Source organism: Tamandua tetradactyla, chromosome 5 (genome assembly GCF_023851605.1).
Source record: "Tamandua tetradactyla isolate mTamTet1 chromosome 5, mTamTet1.pri, whole genome shotgun sequence".
In the NCBI taxonomy this organism is placed as follows: Eukaryota; Metazoa; Chordata; class Mammalia; order Pilosa; family Myrmecophagidae; genus Tamandua; species Tamandua tetradactyla.
Window position 1 is genome coordinate 41,977,687 of NC_135331.1, and position 19,473 is coordinate 41,997,159.

Below are 19,473 nucleotides of genomic sequence, written 5' to 3' on the forward strand. Positions count from 1 at the left end.
TCAACATAACTATTCATTCATAATAAATAAAATCATAAATATAATAAATCCAACGGGAAAAGAAGGTCAAGACAGCCTATGAAATACCAATATTTAAAGTGTAGGTGTTTGTTTCTATTGAGAGAAATTACATGATGTCTGGATAAGATTAAAAATATTCCAGCAAAGACAGAAACAGGGTAGAGACTGGGCATTTGGTGCTAAAGGAATAGAGAGTGTGCAATAGAGCTGACTGTAAAAGTCAGAAATGGCTAGCACAATGCTACCTGAACACAGCACAATAATAGAAGTGTACTGAATGAAGATGAATGTGATTGAGGTAGAAGGGCTATGAGCACCTCTAAAACCAGAAGGAAAGATAGAGGATAAAGACTGAGATGGTTGTGGTAGTTAGATTCAGTTGTCAACTTGGCCAGGTGAACGCTCTGTTGCCATGGACATGGGCCAATGGTACATGAACCTCATCTGTTGCTAATTACATCTGCATTCGGCTAGGAGGCATGTCTGCTGCAATGAATGACGTTTGACTTAATTGGCTGGTGCTTAAATGAGAGACAACATAATAGCACAGCTGAAGCAGTTCAGCATACCCCATCTCAGCACTTGCAGCTCAGCCCAGGCCTTTGGAGACGCAGAAAGAAGTCACCCTGGGGAAAGTTGTTGGAACCCAGAGGCCTGGAGAGAAGGCCAGCAGAGACCATCCTGGGCCTTCCCACGTAAAAAAGAACCTCAGTGGAAAGCTGGCTGCCTTTCCTCTGAAGAACGAATGAAATAAATCCCCTTTTATTAAAAGCCAATCCGTCTCTGGCATAGTTTGCTAGTCGCATTCCCATAGCTAGCAAACTAGAACAATGGTATAACTTAGGAATGCCTAGAGTGGACAATGGTAGTGATTACAGGTACAAATAAAAAACATTTTGCAGGAGGGAGGACAAATCAATGTCAACACTGCAAAGGGTTAAAAATGGACATACAGGAAAAAGGACAATTAATGCAAGCTAGGGTCAACAGTCAACATTAACACTATAATATGCTTCTACTGAAAGTAACAAAGACATATGCCAAAATTAAATGTTAACAAGTGGGGGGCATGGGGAAAGGGTATGGATTCTTTGTGAAGAAAGGGACATGTCTTCACATAGATTACAGTGACAAAGTCATGTCTATATACTTAGGTTGGATTATATGATGTGTGAATAAAACTGTTTAAAAATGAACAGAGAGAAACAAGTGCTAGAGAAAAGGTGGAGAAAGAGATGTATCCATTCACTGTGGGGAGGGAAACTGAGAGGTGCAGCACCTTGGAAGGCAGTGTGGTGGTTCGAAAGGAGGCTAGGGGTGCAGTTGCCATATGATCTTGCAACCCTCTTGCTCAGCATATACCTGCAGGAATTGAGTGTGGGGACACAAATGGCCATTTGCACACTGGTGTTTATGGCGGCAGTGTTTGGGATTCACAATGGATGGAGACATAATAAGGATACAACTGAGGAATGGAAGGGTGAACTATGCTGTGTACATACAACAGACTACTGAGAGACTGCAAGACAGAAAGAGGTTGTGAGGCATGCAACCAGGTGAATGAACCTTAAGGACTATATGTTGAATGAAATGTCAGAAACAAAAAGACAAACATTATCATGCCTCACTCATATGGACTAACTATAATATAAAAACTTGGTGAACTCAAGCAATGGGGACAACCAAAGCAAAAGGCTGAGCCTCCAATCTTGGGGTTTGTTCATATGAAACTTATCCCCACAAAGGATAGGCTAAGCCTACTTAAAATTAGGCCTAGGAGTCACCCGCAGAGAACATCTTTTGTTGCTCAGAGGTTCTCTGAGCCTCTCTCTAAGCCAACTTGGCAGATGAACTCACTGCCCTCCTCTCTACATGGGATATGACTCTCAGGGGTGTAAATCTCCCAGGCAATGTGGAAAAGAACTCCTGAGATGAGGGCCCAGCATCACTGAATTAATAAATTCTTATTGACCAAAAAGAGGAAGAGAAAAATGAGATGGTAAAGCTTCAGTGGCTGAAAGATTTCAAACAGAGTCGAGAGATTACCCTGAAGGTTATTCTTATGCATTATATATATTGGTATTTCTTTTTAGTTTATGGCATATTAGAGTGCCTGGAGTGAAGTACATGAAACCGTTGAGTTGTGTTCCAGTAGCCTTGATTCTTGAAGACAACTGTATAACAATACAGCTTTTACAATGTGACTATGTGATTGTGAAAACCTTATGTCTGATGCTCCTTTTATCCAGGGTATGGACAGATGAGTAAAAAAAAAAAATTGATAAAAAGTAAATAAATAATAGGGGGATAAGGGGTAAAATAAGTTGGGTAGATAGAAATACTAGCGGTCGGGCGGGCCACGGTGGCTCAGCAGGTAAGAATGCTTGCCTGCCATGCCCAAGGACCCGGGTTCGATTCCCGGTGCCTGCCCATGTTAAAAAAAAAAAAAAAAAGAAAAAAGAAATACTAGCGGTCAATGAGAGGGAGTGAGGGGTGTGGTATTATGAGTTTTTTCTTTTTCTTTTTTTTTTTCTGGACCGATGCAAATTTTCTAAAAAATGATCAGGTGATAAATACACAACCATTGTGATGATATTATGAGCCACTGATTGTATAGCATGTATGGACTGTATGTGTGCAAAGATGTGCCAGTAAATTATACATATACACACAACAGCAAAGAAAAGGAAGACGAATAAATCAAATGTGGTGACTTTTGGTAATTCTTAAATCTTGATGAGGAAATGGAGGAATCATTAAAATTTTTCTTAACACTTTTTAAAAATACCATACTGCTTTACAGGAAAAAAAGAAGCAGGTGCAATGGGAACCGGGGAGAAAAAAAGAGGCTGAAAAGCATTAGAAGGAAAGTTATGATCACAAGGAAATGCTATGGCCTGGAGGCCAAAGAAAGTCAAAGTTTCAAGAAGGAAAATAAGATTAACTTTTAATTTATAACTTACATCCACTCCATCTCTTTATAAAAAAGCTTAGAAATGCTTACAAAAGGAAACATAACAGAAAGATTGATAAGAGAAACAAACTCACGGCAGAGAAAGAGAAAAGGGAAGCTCACTAGAGATGGCAATAATGAGGTCACTGAAGGCCTTTGCAAAGGGAGTTTCTATAGAAAGTAGGAAAAAAAAACCACCACACCAATGTGAGACTGAGAAAAGACGGAAACATAAAAGTAGGGGTGGAAATGCTAACATGCTTTATCAAGAAGTCAGGTTGAGAAGAAAAGGAGAGAGAATCCAATGGTTTCATGAAGGAAAACTGAATTAATGGCCTGTCTTGAAATGGAACAAAGATATATGGGGGGACTGAATATAGAAGAGAAGAAAATTTAACTTTTCTGGAGAAAGAACTATAGCTGAGTTTGTAGACACTGCTACTATATATATGTGTGTGTGGTACACACATACACATTCTCAACTACATATGAGGTAACGTATAATTCATGTATATATGCATGTATGTATATGAATAAAATAGGTGTTATTATTTCACTTCCCATTCAGAAAAATAACTTGTCTAAAAATCCAGAATCAGTACATTGTGGAAGTGGGATTGGTACCCAGACCTATATAATTCCTTTAACTAGATTCTTTCTATTGTTTGAAGACAAAGAAGGGAAGATTGTTTCATACTGTTCTTTAGGATACTAGATCATTTACTTAAGGGCTAGGAAGGAAATGACTTATAGAGATATTACAAAATTATAATTCTTGACCACGAATCCCTATAAGGCCAACTATCCTGCAATCCCTTAACATCAGTTTTGGCATAACCCCAGTAGACAAAAGAATTCTGTCAAGGTTTCCTTTCTGAAGTTTACATTACCAAAACTTATGCTGTTTTCCAAATTTAAAATTATAACGAAATACTAATTACTCAATTCCACATCCCAAACCCTTAAAGAATCCCAGTTCTATAGTTCTACTGTTAATATCTCAATTAATACACTAAGTCTGATCCTGAAACTGTAATTAAGGTGCCCACATGCTATCTTTTCCAAGATGGGCCACCAATCAAAATAGAGTATGGTTTAGTTAGTGCATTAGAAAGGGCAAGAGACAACTAAGAGGAAAATATGAGGCACTCTGCAGGAGAAATCAAGAAAACTTTGGTGTGTTTTTTTAAAAAATAAAGCAGAAATTTATAATAAAAAGGTTAGTCATGTCATGAAAGCAAAGGCCACAGAAAAGTCAAGAAGAAATGAAAGGGGCCACTGAACTTGACAATTAGACAATACTAGAAATCTTTTTTTCCAGTACAATATAGAGTGCTAGTGGCAGAAGTAAGATTAGAATTAATTAAGGAGTTACTTATTGTGTGTTGAAGTAAAATCACAAAATAGGAATTAATCTACAAGAAGAATGACAGTAAAGGAAAGTAGAAAGAGCCACAACTTCAAGGTGAAAAACAAAATCAAAAGAAAATATTTTAAAAAGAAAAAGATCTGAGTACATTTCATGAAAGAGCCAATGAGCAGAGACTAAATAACCAAGTAAGGGGGGGGAGGGGAACAGCTTAAAAAACAGAAGCGAGAAGAGATGAATCTATTATATTAATAAAAGGTACTGGTCTTACAAAGAGTAAGAATTCTTCCTCCTTGGAGCTAAGAGGAGGGAAAGCCAGGAGAGATATGATAAGCTTAGAGATAGCAAAAATAAAGTTTATGGAGTACACAGGTGGTTCAGTGGTAGAATACTCGCCTGCCATGAGGGAGACCCAGGTTGCTTCCCAGCCCATGCACTTTCAAAAGAAAAAGATTAGACAGACAGACAGACAGACAGATTAGATAGATTAGATAGATAGAGAGACAGATAAATAAATGAAGTTTACATCCAGTGGTTTTATATTCAGAAGTGTTTCCAAGAGTCACTATTATAACATGCAGCTTGAAGCTCAAACTGTGAAGGAAAAAGAACCAAGCTATTCTTTATACATAACACATAAAAAGGTTATATTCCAATGTAGTATTTCAGAATAGAAAAGAAATCTGGAAAAAAAAAGAAAGTTTTCTGGTGGGGAATCTTAAAAATACAGGCTCTAGAATCAGAATGCTGGAGAAGATATTTGAGCTCTCATCAACGTAGCTCAATACCTTTAAGCAAGTTACTTAACCTCTCTGTGTTTCAGAGTGGTCACCTAGATAATGAGAATAATAACTGTATGGATTATAAAATCAACAAAAAGAGCTCAGGAAAAAAATCGAACTTATAAGAGCACAGTAAATGCTACAAATTATTAAAATAATTATTATTAGTGACGTTCTTAGAAAACAGAATTCCAACAGTCAGTCTGTAAATATGGTGGGTCTTAAATTATTATCTTTCCCACTCTGGCAGAGAGGGGCAGAGTTAGAAACACAGACTGCTCTTACAATAGCAATTGATGATGTTCTTTTACTTTCTCTACTACAAATTTTACTTCAATTTTGCAAATATTACCCCATTCACCCAGGAATTATTTAGACTTAGACACAAAATGGTGGCCAGGCATACTTCTCCCTATGAATGATTCTTTAACACAATACCTATACTTTATGAGACAAATTATATCACATTTTTAAAGGGGTTTAAAAGACTTACAATCCAGTTGCTTAACACAGACAGTGGACAGATGATCAGTGTTGTTCTTGGTTTCTCTTCAATATCAGTTTTCTTTGAACTTTCTACTGCAGATGCTCCTGAAAGAACAAATTATTAACACAATCTTTAGATGTTTTTTTCTCCAAATACACTAACAATAATGGGCCTCTGAAAAAGGAAATTAGGAAAAATTAAAATGAAGCAGATGGGAATTCTGTCTCAAGCTTTGATGGAATAATAGGGACTGGATTTACCCTGCCACTCAAAAATCGAGACTGAGAGAGAGATAGAAGACCGGAAGAGAGCAAAAGGAAGAATTCTGAAGTATTTGGCAAGGTCCTAACTCCTATGGATAGTTATTCATTAGGATGAACATTGGTTTTATGCAGTTTTCTGAATTTGCATTATACTTAGTTTATTAACCAGCCTCCAAGATGGATCTCTCTGATATCCACTTCCTGGTTTCAGAACCTTGCCTAGCCCCTTCCCACACTCTACCAGGGTTGGTCTGTGTGACCAATAGGATACAGCAGAAATGTTATATCACTTCTGAGACTGGAAATAAAAAGATGGCAATTTTCACTTAAATACTTGCTCTGGAGGAAGCCACTTACCTGTGAAGACACTCAGGTAGCGATAAGGGCACATGTGGTGAGATATTGGGGGCTACGATCAACAGACAGTAAGAAACTAAGGTCTGCTAACAACCATGTGAGTGAACATGGATTGGATCTTTCCCAAGTTGTTCAGATGACCGCAACCACAGCTGACAGCTCAACTAAAAGGTCACTAGACCACCAGCCATAACCATACAGCTAAGTCACTTCCACATTCCTAACGCTGACAAACTGTACCAGATAATAAACGTGTGTAGTTTTAAACTGCTAATTTTAGGGTAGTTTATTGCATAGCAATAGGTAATGAATATATTTCCAGTAACAAACTATGAAATAAATTCTAAAGCCAGCATTCCTTTGGACGCTTTGAAGATATTCCAATGGAATGTCTTCCTTATTAAACTTAAGTTGCAAATTTCTATTTTTTAAAATTCTATTCTCACACTAATTTCAAAAACAAAATTGAAAGTAACAAAAGTAAAGTTGGCCCTTAGTTATAAATAAAATTAAAAATTACATAAAATAATTAAATTAATATAAGAAGAAAATAACTTCAAGTCAAAAAACTGTGTCTGGGGAGACTCAAAAAGGATAAGACTCCTTGGATCTCACCAAAGGATTAATGAACGTCTTGTTCTCTCTTGAAAAAAAAGTGAAATCAATAAACTGTCTATTAAGCAAGTTAAAAGATCTATGCCTTTCCTACAAAGACAGATCATCCGTACAAATTGGAACATGTAATATAATTTATAAAATTCTTTTTAGAAATTTGTGAAGAAATTAGTTATCTTGTTTTAATACTGATATTAAAATGTAGAGATCCACCAATCATTGAAGCCACTCCCAATGAAATAACAGAATTACTGGATATTACTACTATACCTATCATTCTGCCCAAGGAGTCCCAAAAGAATGTTGTTAGTACACCTCCCTGCTTTGAAACAGTTGGTTGGGTAAGAAAATCTGTAAAATAAAGGATTTTTTACTACCATTTGGGGAGTTAAACAAAGAGGTAAACCTAGCTGGAAGCCCTCATACCCTTCCCATAGTAAATGATCTATAACTTGAAATGTTTCTAGCAAACACTATCTCCTTCACCAAACCAAAACAGAGGAGAGAGTGCTACTAAAATTATAAGGAAAAATCACAGAAAATGGGTTTCAACTTTTCTGGAAACACATCTATTATGCATAATAATGAAAAAATTCTAAACGTATAATAAAATATTTCAAACAAAAAACATACTATAATGAACCTCATTACTCATTTAATGTAATTCTTAGTATTTTCCTATACTTACTTAAGATTTCTTTCCTTTTTCAAAGAAAAAGAACATTTCAGCCATAGTGAAAAAAAACCCTCCCTGATCAAAATACCTTCCCTCAGATATATTCATCAAATTGAGGCTGTGTTCTTCCTCTACATGTTTTTACAGATTTACATGTCTATTGTACCCATACACAACAAGTTCACTTAAGGGATTGTAGGTGTTATATAAAATAGTATTATACTTGTGGTAGTTAGGTTCAGGTGTCAACTTGGCCCGGTAAAGATGCCTAGTTCTATTGCTACGGACATGAGCCAACGCATCTGTCACTGATTACATCTGCAGTCGACTAGGAGATGTGCCTGCTGCAATGAATGATGTCTCATTTAATTGGCTGGTGCTTAAATGAGAGAGCTCAACGCAGAAAAGCCCAAGCAGCTCGGTATACCTCATCTCAGCACTCACAGCTCAGCCAGGCCTTTGGAGACACAGAAAGGAATAACCCCGGGGAAAGTTGTAGGAACCCAGAGGCCTGTGGAGAGAAGGCCAGTAGAGATTGCCTTCCCGTGTAAAAAAGAACCTCAGCTGAAAGTTAGCTGCCTTTTCCTCTGAAGAACTATATGTTTTAACTAAATAAATCCCCTTTTATTAAAAGCCAGTCCACCTCTGGTGCATAGCATTCTGGCAGCTTTGGCAGACTAAAACAATACTGTATCCTATGTATCATTTTACAACTTTTTTTCTCTCAGTGTTATCTATGTGATATTTATCCATATTAATGTTTGTAGATCTAAAGTATTCATTTTTAACTGACACATAGAATTAAATTATATGTCTACTTATGCAATATATTTTCCATTCCCCTATTGGGCAGTATTTACATTATTTCCAATATTACAAAAATAATACTGTGATGAAAACCACTTTTTCATGTCTCCTTGTACATATCCATCCACAGGTTCTAGGCATTATTACCATTAGTTTCATTATATTTGCCTAGTTGTCACCCACAGTAACTGTCTCCCATCAATGGGCATGAGCATTATTGTGGCTCCATAACCTTCCAATCCTTGGCAACACCATATATTTAAAGTTTTCTAAATGTAGTAAGGTGAGATGGTATCTCTCTATTCTTTTAATTTACAATTCCCTAATGATAAATGTGTCTACATACTTTCCTTATGTGTATTGATCATTTGCGTGTTCTTTCCTTGATCTGCTTATTTATGATCTTTGACTATTCTCCCACTAGGCTTTTTAAAATCGATTTGTAAGGGACTAGCTCTTTGCATATTCTAGATATTAATCCTTTGCTTGTGACATTTATTGCAAATATCTTTTTCAGCCTTAGCTGCTTGTCTCTTTATTTATGGTGCCTTTTGATGCAAGGAAATTTAAAATGCAGAATTTTCCTTACAACTTTTTGCATCTTATGAAATCACCATTCACACTACAAGGCTCAGCAGAACGCTGGCTTCCATCTCCCCTGCTCTTGATTCTTGTTTCAATTATTTTTCTCTTCCATAGATATATATGTATTCTGTTTTAACATAATTATGACTTTTAAATGTTCTCATTTCTACCAGCGCTATGAATTTGCAAAAGAAAGAAACCCCTATGTGTGAACTTACTGGCATCTCAACCGAAGGACACACATTTCTTAAAACTTCTAAAATTAGGGTCAAGTGTAATGTATTTGAAATGCCTATATTTTCAATTCCTAATTTTATCTGATCCTTAGATCAAAAGTTGGATCTTTCTTATCATTCTGTGTTAACTCAAATATCACCTTAAACCAGCTCCTTTAGTCATTTATTTCATTATTCTCCTTTATTTTCTTCCCAAGCACCTAGTACTTATGTATCTGCTCATTTATTGTATGTTTTCCCATCCTTATAAGTTCCATGACAATATGTTTCTCTGCTCTATCTCCAACATATCAAAAAGAAGAGACCAAGACACAGAGGAATACCTTGTCCCAGAACTTCCATCCCTATTTCAATCTCTTCCCATCTCAAATATTTAGAATCTTAAACTGCTGTTTTCTGATGAATGTTGTCACCAAAATTATGAGACCACAAACATTTTTAGATAAAAAGCAAACTCTAATCATAAAGAATGAAATATCTCTATAATTTAAATTAATCCAAGTTAGATTAAGCTTTAATTAATCAATAGAACAATAACAAAAAAAAATCATGTTTGCAGCCTAATTAAAACCAATAGAACAGGAAAAGGCACCAAGAGGAAAATAAATCAAAATGAGCTTTGTTTTTTATGACATGTTATGGCTTTCTTTTCTTTTCTGTTTTCCAAACATCTTGTATTTGGTTTTATTAACATTTTTTAATATAATTTTTCTTTACTGAAAAACAGAACAAAACAGCATACAAAACAAAAGCTAGAAAAATAGATTTACTGACCCTTTTTCAATATTTTTTTTTTTGTTACAGGGGTAGATGAAGCAAGCACACATGCAAACTCTGCATCCTCTTTAACCTTGGAGAATCCTGCTAAGAAAAACCAGAGAATCATTAAAATATTATAAAACTAATTCTCCCCTGTACTTCAGTACGGATACTTTCTAAGAACAAAAATTAGAACATGTTCTAGTTTGCTAGCTGCTGGAATGCAACACACCAAAAACGGATTGGCTTTTAATAAAAGGGCATATATTTTGTTAGTTCTTCAGAGGAAAGGCAGCTAACTTTCCACTGAGGTTCTTTCTTACGTGGGAAGGCGCAGGATAGTCTCTGCTGGCCTTCTCTCCAGGCCCCTGGGTTCCAACAACTTTCCCCAGGATGACTTCTTTCTGCATCTCCAAAGGCCTGGGCTAAGCTACGAGTGCTGAGATGAGGAATGCCGAGCTGCTTAGGCTGTGCTATGTTGTGCTGTCTCATTTAAGCACCAGCCAATTAAGTCAAACATCATTCATTGCAGCAGGCATGCCTCCTAGCCGACTGCAGATGTAATTAACAACAGATGAGGTTCACGTACCATTAGCTCAAGTCCACAGCAACAGAACTAGGTGCCTTGACCTGGCCAGGTTGACAATTGAATCTAACTACCACAGAACACTACCTGCTTACTCTCTTTAAAGAGTTTTCATTATTAAATAAAGATAAACAAGATTTAGCAACCAAAACTGACACTTCTGACACTAAACCATATTCCCTCAGCTCAGAGTAGTGATACAGTCCATTCATGATAGACTGCTGCTTCTTTCTGAAGAAGAAAAGGGAAAGTAAAAACGGCCAAATACCAAGTTTTTTATTCCTGGTGATGAGGTTGCCAACTGGTCAGCAGTGATCAGTTATTTTCCAAATGCAATACAATTTTTCAACTAATTAGGAATACATGAGGAAATATGATCTGAATTAGAAGAAAAGAAAGTAAAGCACATGCGTGCCAGTTTGAAAGGATTTATGTTCTCTAGAGAAGCCATGTTTTAACCCTAATCAATCTTGTGGAAGCAACCATTTCTTCTATTCTCTATTAAGCACTATAGGTTGGAAACTTGATTAGGTTATCTTCACAGAGATGTGGCTCACCCAATTGTTGTACGTATTAACTTCTGATTAGATGGAAATGTGACTCTACCCATTCCAGGTGGGTCTTGATTACTTTACTGGAATCTTTTAAAAGAGGAAGCATTTTGGAGAAAGCTTGAGAATGAGGAGAGTAGCAGAGACATGTGAACTACAGAGTCTACCAGCCAGCAACGACCTTTGGAGATGAAGGAGAATGCCCCTGGGTGAGCTTCATGAAGCCAAGAGGCCTAGAGAGGAAGCTAGAAGACTTCGTCATGTTTGCTATGTGCATTTTCCAGTTGAGAGAGAAACCCTGAACTTCACTGGCCTTTCTCAAGTGAAGGTAACCTCTTGTTGGTGCCTTAATTTGGATATTTTTATAGAATTGCTTTAACTGGGGCATTTAGAACTGTAAACCAGCAACTTACTAAATTACCCTTTTTAAATGCCATTCTGTTTCTGGTATACTGCATTCCAGGAGCTAGCAAACTAGAATGTGTTTTAAAAATAAAGCAAAACCCATGCACTTCCCGAAAAAACAAAGAAAGAAAAAAACAAACAAAAATTCAACAAATAGTACTGCAATAACAGGACACTCACATGGAAAAAGAATGAAATGTGACCCCCACCATACAGCATATAAAAAATAAATAAAGGGAAAAAATAAAGATACTCATTTTTTAATCCTACAAAATACTGTATATTAACAATAATAGTGTTTGCAGTAAGGCTTTCCTAGTCTACTTTTGTACCTATTACTTATACATATACAAATATGGTTTTATTATAGTCACTTCATGAGTGGAAGAAGATATTTTGATTCGTTTCTTTTGAAGTCAGTTTTAAAATAGTCCCCAGATTTTCATTTGAAACCATTCAATTCATTTAAACACCCTTGGTAAGCTTCATTCCATGAAAAGTTCAAATGCAAACATCAACTAAGTTTAAAATCCATTTCTAAAGAATTCAAAGATAGAAAGATATAACTCAATGGGGTTTTACTTTAGTAATCTCTAAACACAGACTACAGGAAAAGATATACACACATACCTTTTGCCCTGTTTTTAGTCTCTGAATGAACATTTTTCAGTTTGCCTAAAAACAAAACCAAGATAAACATAAAAATGATCATTCTTGGTGATTAGAATACAGGATCCCTATCAAATCTGACTCAATTTCATATTACCTTTCATTTTTTGTGGCAATTCACTTGTTTCGTAATCCTCTGAATCACTGCTTTCATTGTACTGGACAGCAGTTTTTCTTCTAAAATTAAGTATATATAATGAATTTTTTAGCAACCAAAACAAAATGGGATATAAAAACACATACTTAGTAAATACAACACAGATGCTTTTTATCTGAGTCCTGACCTTTTAAAATATTTTACGTAAAAGGAAACTCTGATAACTGAAAGTCAGACCTGCTAAAAGCAATCTGCTTTCATAAAAAAACCAGATGCTTTTTACTATACAAAATGAAGTAATACTATAATTAAATTAAAACAGAAAAATCATCCTACAAAGGGTAATCATTTCAATCCTGAGTTCAGTATTTGGTAAGTCAATAAAAACATTTACTTAAAACTAGAATTTACAAAAATTGGTACGTATCAAAGAGAACACTTCTAATATACAAATATAAGCAGACAAAAGGTTCAAATATAATTCTTTCAAAATGAAAAATTTCAAAAATATGCAGTAACAGTATTGCACAGTGGTTAAGAACAATGGCCCCTGGAGTGAGACAGCTGATAGTCAAATCCCCATTCTGCTATTTATTATTATGTAACTTTAGGCAAGTCACCTAAACATTCTTCCATGCCTCAGTTTCTTCATTTGGAAAAATGGCAAGAAAAACAATCTACCTTAGGATAAAATATGTTAAGACATGTAAGAGCCCTTAAAATTTTGACTGCTGCACAGTAAATATTTATGTCTTCACTATAACATGTGAGTTGGCTATTTTGTTTTTCTATGTCTATGCCTTCATTATCTATTTCTATGTCCTTTAATCTAGCCTGTTTTTTCAAATGGTTCTCTGTTCATCAGTTTATGGTCATTTCAGAATTATAAGATTTGAGCTCTACATGAGAGGAAAACGGATGAGTCCAGGTATTTTGTTCTCAGTTTAGATGGAATTAACGGGATAAAAACAATTAGCGAAGCAGCAGTTTTGAGATATCTGCTGGTAGAATAGATAATTCAGATTCGAAGTCATAGATATTGATGGTGCAACAAAAGCTAAGAAAGGTAAAAAAAAAAAAAATTTACCCACTTTAGGTATATACCTAAAGGAATTGAAAGCAGGGACTCACACAGATATTTATTTGCACACTGATATTCATAGTGGCTTTATTCACAGATGCCAAAAGATGGAAGTAATCCAAGTGTCTACTAACCAACAAATCTACAGATACACAAAATGTGGCATAAACATATAATGGAATTTTATTCAGCCATAAAAAGGAATGCTCGGATATACGTGACAACATGGATTAAATCTGAAGACACCATGTTGAGTAAAGCCAGACACAAAAAGATAAATACTGTATGATCTCACTAATATTTATCTAGTTAAATAACTAGAATAAGCAATTTCATAAAGTCAGAGGCTAGAATATTAAGTGGGGTGGGAGTTGGGAACAGGAAGTTAATGCTTAAATTGTACAGTTTCTGTTTGAGTTGATGGGAAAGTTTTGTTAATGGATGGTGGTGATGATAGCACCACATTGTTAACATAATTAAGAGCACTGAATTACTTATTATGGATTTGAATGTGGTTAAAAGAGGAAAATTTAGGTCATAAATACGTTAGTAGAACACAAATATTTTTAAAAAATAATGAAGATTGCAATACAAACAGTAAACCCTATGTTAAACCATGGACTATAGTTAATAGTGCAATAATAATGTTCTTCCATGAATTTTAACAAATATACTACACCAATTAATGCAAGGAGTTAATAATAGGGAGGTAAGCAGGAGCTCTGTATTTTATGTATGATTTTTCTGTAAACATACAACTTCTCTAATTAAAAAAAGAGAAAAAAAAAGCTCAGTATTTAGATGTACTTCAGAGAGTAAATGAAGCATATAAAGCTAATGAAGGTCCAGATTCAAGTACCATGTGTTTATTCAAATTTTCTCTGGTCTATGTTAATGTTATACTCTCCACAAATAACTTTATCATGTCTTATTGCCATTAGAGGTGCAATGAGAGAGAACTGAGATGAATAAAGAATGCTTTTGTCAAGCCATCCAATTACTATTCAGGTTTCATTCCCTCAAATCCATAAAGAAATTCCCAACAAAAACAAAGGAGCTAGACCTAAGTTCCTAGGAAGAAATAAGAGTGAAAGTGGTGAGAAAATGAACGGCCAATTCATAGATATATATAGATCAGCATATTGATCAATATAGAACAATATAATTTTTCTTTAGCTATAAAATGAGAAAACCCTACTTGTCTAAGTCACAGAACTTGGGCAGTTTCAGATAAAAGAATGTATTTGAAAGAACTATGTAACTGATGATATATAATAGTCAATTCACTTTCCTATATATAAGAAAACTGAGAATTAGTTTACATAAATATATTACATATAATCAAATCATAATAGTTTACCTTTTGGGGCGGGAGCTAGAAAATTCTGCCACGGGGTATTTATTCTTCTCTTTGACATCTGAAATACTGGGTTCATCGCTACATCTAGGTCCTTCTATTTCAAATAAAATAACAGGTATCATACAGAGTATTAAATTCTCTTTGGCTAGCAGTACCACACTTAAAAACTTGGTTTTCCAACTCAACAGTTCAACTTTCTTAAGATCTTCATTCCTATCAATCCACATTCTTCTCAGTGAATCAATTAGCTGCTATCGTCACTTGATTTCTAATCTAGTGTTTTCTCACATTTCTCTTTAGAAAGTACCTTCTATTTTTTGTGACACAGTCTTTCCCCTATATTAACCCAGTCAATCTCATATTGGTTGTGAATTTCCTGCCAGTACCAAGGCTGCTGATGAAAACAGCAGAACCACGCACGAGATCTGTATTACAAATTTACATTTCCGAATCACAGCTATCACCTCCTGTCACTTAGCAACTCTTACCTTTTCACTGTTCAAGACCCCCTACCTACTAAACAGAATGATCGCACTATACTGGATGCTTAACTTCTTTACTCAAAGTGAACAACCTTGTCTACTTCACAATGAAAATCAGATAACATCTTTTACAAATTCCCAATATTCTTCCCTTTTTTATTGCCTCATCTATCTATATTTGTTCTCAACCTTACATTTATATTTTCTCTCAACCCTACTTTTCTTGCTCTGATGTTCCTTTCTTTCCAATGCTCACTCACTACTTATTTTTGATCCCATTTCCTTCCACATGCCTAACAATTAATTATTTACTTCACTGTATACACATTCTCTTCCTATCCATAGATTTCTTTCCCATAACCAAGAAACAATTTGAAGTAAAAACCAAAACCCCTCAACCCTGGCAGCCTCTCCAACTATTATTATATTTCTTTCTCTTTTCTCAACTTAGCAAAATAATGTAGTTATTTCTTAATTCTTTATCTACTATTCTTAAAACATCTTCAGTCTTTTTCTGCTCTAATCAATCTTCAGAAATTAATTTTGTGTAGGTTATATAATTGCTAAATAAAGATCTCTTTTCATTTCTCCTCTGACTTTAGAATTAGGCTCTAGCTTACTTTCTAGCTCTATTTGCCACTTTCCATGCAAATTACATTATAAATATCATAAATACTCTGAGATTCCAGAATAAAACATGGTATGTGGTTTTTATTGCTCTTTCATAGGATTTTTTTTTCCAACCAAAACTATTCTTCCCCCAGGTTCTCTGATTCGTATACTACCCAGTTCAAATATTATTCCCTTCATCACACTTATCCTGACTACCATTCCACAGAAGAATCTTCTCTTTAGTGAGATCATGAAAGGTGATGGTAGAGTTATACAGTAAAGACAGGATTTAACAAATGAATATGAATGCTGAATCATTAAATTGATATCTCTGTTAGTCTCCAGTATCTTAGAACAGCTAGAAGTAAAAATCTAAAATTGTGGAATTATAACCCATGTCAAACTCTGAAATATGTTCTACGATTAATTGTGGTGCTGTGCCTTACAATTTTTTGCTTTTTTGTATATATGTTACTTTTCACAAAAAAAAGAAGGAAAAAAAGTCGAATGTGTTCACAAAAAATTATTTTAAGAGTTCTAGCCTCCTATATTCTGGAAAATTCACAAAAAAAGGAAGGAAAAAAAATCTGAGAGGATCATATCCTATAACGACTTGTTGAAGAGTGCTTTGAAAACTATTGCTTTCTTATTTCTATGCTTTGTATATATGTTATATTATACAATAAAAAAGTTAAAAAATAAAATAGATCTTAATTTTCAACAGTGCAAAGCAAGAACTGGAAGTACATCATTACACTGGAAAAGTCTAAAACAAATATTGGGTTATATTCAAAAATTAAAATTTACCTTTGATTAGTCCATCTGCTTTTTTACTGGAATTATGTCCTCCAACCTTCATAGCTTCATTATTAACATTATATTCCTGGATGAAAAGACACATTTCTTACATGGTACTATTGTCAGCTTTAAATGAATTAAAAATTCATTCTATTTTATATTACTTTACTTCATAATAAAGAGCATTTAACCTGCAACCCAATTTGAGAGCTATTGGGAGATGGGTATGAATTAAGTTGAAAGGAAAAATAAATAGATTTGAAACTTTTTTTTTTACAGATATCTCAACAACAGGAAACTAATCAGTCTTCACCATGGGATAAGGAATATAAAGAGCAAATCTCAGTTATAAATGGCACATTAATTACTCCTAGAAACATTCATAAAAGGGGATTTAGAATTAAGAGGCATTCCCAAGTTTTAGGTCCCAATATAGCTTCCCTCTGCTCACGGAGATGCAGAGGACTCAGGCGAATGTGGACAGAGAAGCGAGTCTGAAGGAGCTGCCAAACTGCACTGCAATCACCTGCCATACATTTCAGGATTGGCTGTGGGCAGGAGAAGTTGAAAGACCCAGTCCCACAGCCCAACATCACCCCAAGTGAGAATCCGGGGGCAGGAGAACCATTGGCCACGCAAATGTTCGGCCCTGGCTGGAATTCCATCAGGTTTCTAATTAACTTAGCAGTCATCTATAGCCAGGGACAAGTGAACCTGAAGGGAAGAGGTGGCTCAAGAATGACATCTGCTGGGAAAAACTGGAAAGTGCAGTCTGACAAACTGCTATTCAGCCTAGCTCTCAACAGAGTTTTATAGAGAATTACAGTCCCCACATGAGATCTGAGACTTGGTTTGGGGGACGAGGGGTTAGGAATGACAAACCAAGTCCAAAAGGGGACTTTCCATGTAAATCTAAGTACAAAGCCACAGATGCACGAACGAAATTAACTTACAAAATAACCTTATTAAGACATTTAGATGCCCCTATGCAACAAAAAATCATAAGGCATGTTAAGACTCATGCAGTTACAGTCCAGTCAAATGAGCTAATTAAATCACTGGAGGGGACACAGAATCTGTAATAGATCAAGGATATTCACAGCAACGTAAAAGATATTAAAATGACACTGGAGGATCAAAAGGAAGAATCTGAAAGAATAAACAGAAAAATGGCAAATCTCATAGAAATGAAAGATACTGTAGACCAAATTAAAAATATACTAAAGACAAACAACAGCAGACAAGAGGCAGAAGACAATACACAAAGTAGAGGACAGGACAACTGAATTCAAATGCACAAAAGAACAAATGACAAAAAGATGGAAAAATTTGAATTGGCTCTCAAGGAAATGATGGACAACACAAAGCACACAAATATAAGAATCACCAGTGTCCCAGAAGGAGAAGAGTAAAGGAATAGGAACGTTAGTTGAAGAAATAATGGGAGAAAACTTCCCAACCCTTATAAAAGACATAAATATGCAAATCAAAGAAATCTAATGAACCCCAAAGAGAATAAATTCAAACAGGCCTACTCCAAGACACATATTCATCCGAATGTCAGATACTGAAGAGAAACAAAAAGTCATGAAAGCAGCAAGGGAAAAGCGATTCACTACTTTTAAGGGAAACCACATAAGATGGAGCTCAGACAACTCAATAGCCACCATGGATGCAGAAGGCAGTGGTATGATATATTAAAATTCAGAACCAGAATGATTTCCAGTCAAGAATTCTTTACCCTGCTAAGCTGTCCTTCAAAATTGAGGGAGAGATTAAAATCTTCACTGACAAACAAAGGCTAAGAGAATTTGCCAACAAGACCTGCCCTATAAGAAACACTAAAGGGAGTTTTGTCGCCTGAAAAAAAAAGGAAAGGGAGATCTGGAGGAGAGTACAAAATTGAAGAGTAATAGTAAGGGTAACAAAGGATTATCAGAAAGAGAGGGAAAAGAATATAGACAGCTGATAAAAACTGAAGGATAAGATGGTAGATTCAAGAACTGCTTTTACACAGTAATAACTGAATGTTAATGAGCTAAATTAAAAGATACAGATACAGATTGGCAGAATGGACTAAGAAACATGATCCATCTATGTGCTGCTTACAAGAGACTAATTTTACACATAAGAATACAAATAGATTGAAAGTGAAAGGATAGGAGAAGTCATTTTATACAAGCTCTAACCAAAAGAAAGCATGGACAGCTATACTAATATCAGATAAAAGTGACTTTAAATGTAAAGATGTCATAGGAGACAAGGAAGGACACAATACATTAATAAAAAAAATAATTCACCAGAGGACCCGGGTTCGATTTCCGGTGCCTGTCCATGTAAAAAAAAAAAAAGACAATTCACCAAGAAGATAACAATCATATATGTTTACGCTCCCAATCAAGGAGCTTCAAAGTACATTAGGCAATACAGGCTAAATTCAAGAAAGCAACTGACATTTCAACAACAATAGTGAGAGATTTCAATACACCAGTCTCCTCTATTGCTAGAACAACCAGACAGAGGATCAGTAAGGAAACAGAGAACTTTATGTGATAAATCAATTAGACATATACAGGTCATTACACCTAAAATAGCAGAATATGTATTCTTCTCCATTGCTCATGGAACATTTTACAGGATAGATCATAAGCTGGGACACAAATCAGGTCTTTATAAATTTAAAAAGATTAAAATTATTCAAAACACTTTCTCCGACCACAATGGAATTAAGTTGGAAATCTAACAATCATCAAATCACCAGAATTTTTATAAATATATGAGGATTAAACAATAAACTCTTAAAACAATCAGTGGGTCAAAGAAGAAATTGCTAGAGAAATTGGCAAATATCTGGAGATGAATGAAAATACAACATATCAGAACTTGTGGGATGCAGCAAATGCAGTGCTGAGGGGGTAACTT

General features: G+C 35.2%; 1 protein-coding gene across 4 annotated transcripts in view; it reads right to left on the reverse strand.

Moving 5' to 3' along the window:
• The window catches only part of HLTF (helicase like transcription factor), a 76,437-nt gene that overhangs the window by 25,010 nt on the left and 31,954 nt on the right, over positions 1–19,473 (reverse strand). For 2 of the 4 annotated variants that reach the window (XM_077160742.1, XM_077160741.1), the window contains exons 9-14: positions 16,561–16,636; positions 14,660–14,753; positions 12,219–12,298; positions 12,083–12,127; positions 9,926–10,015; positions 5,619–5,716 (exon numbers count right to left, since the gene is read on the reverse strand). In XM_077160742.1, coding sequence (XP_077016857.1) covers positions 5,619–5,716; positions 9,926–10,015; positions 12,083–12,127; positions 12,219–12,298; positions 14,660–14,753; positions 16,561–16,636 — 483 coding nt within the window. The remainder of the gene's footprint in view (positions 1–5,618; positions 5,717–9,925; positions 10,016–12,082; positions 12,128–12,218; positions 12,299–14,659; positions 14,754–16,560; positions 16,637–19,473) is intronic. The other 2 variants (XM_077160744.1, XM_077160743.1) reach the window with 2 other exon arrangements.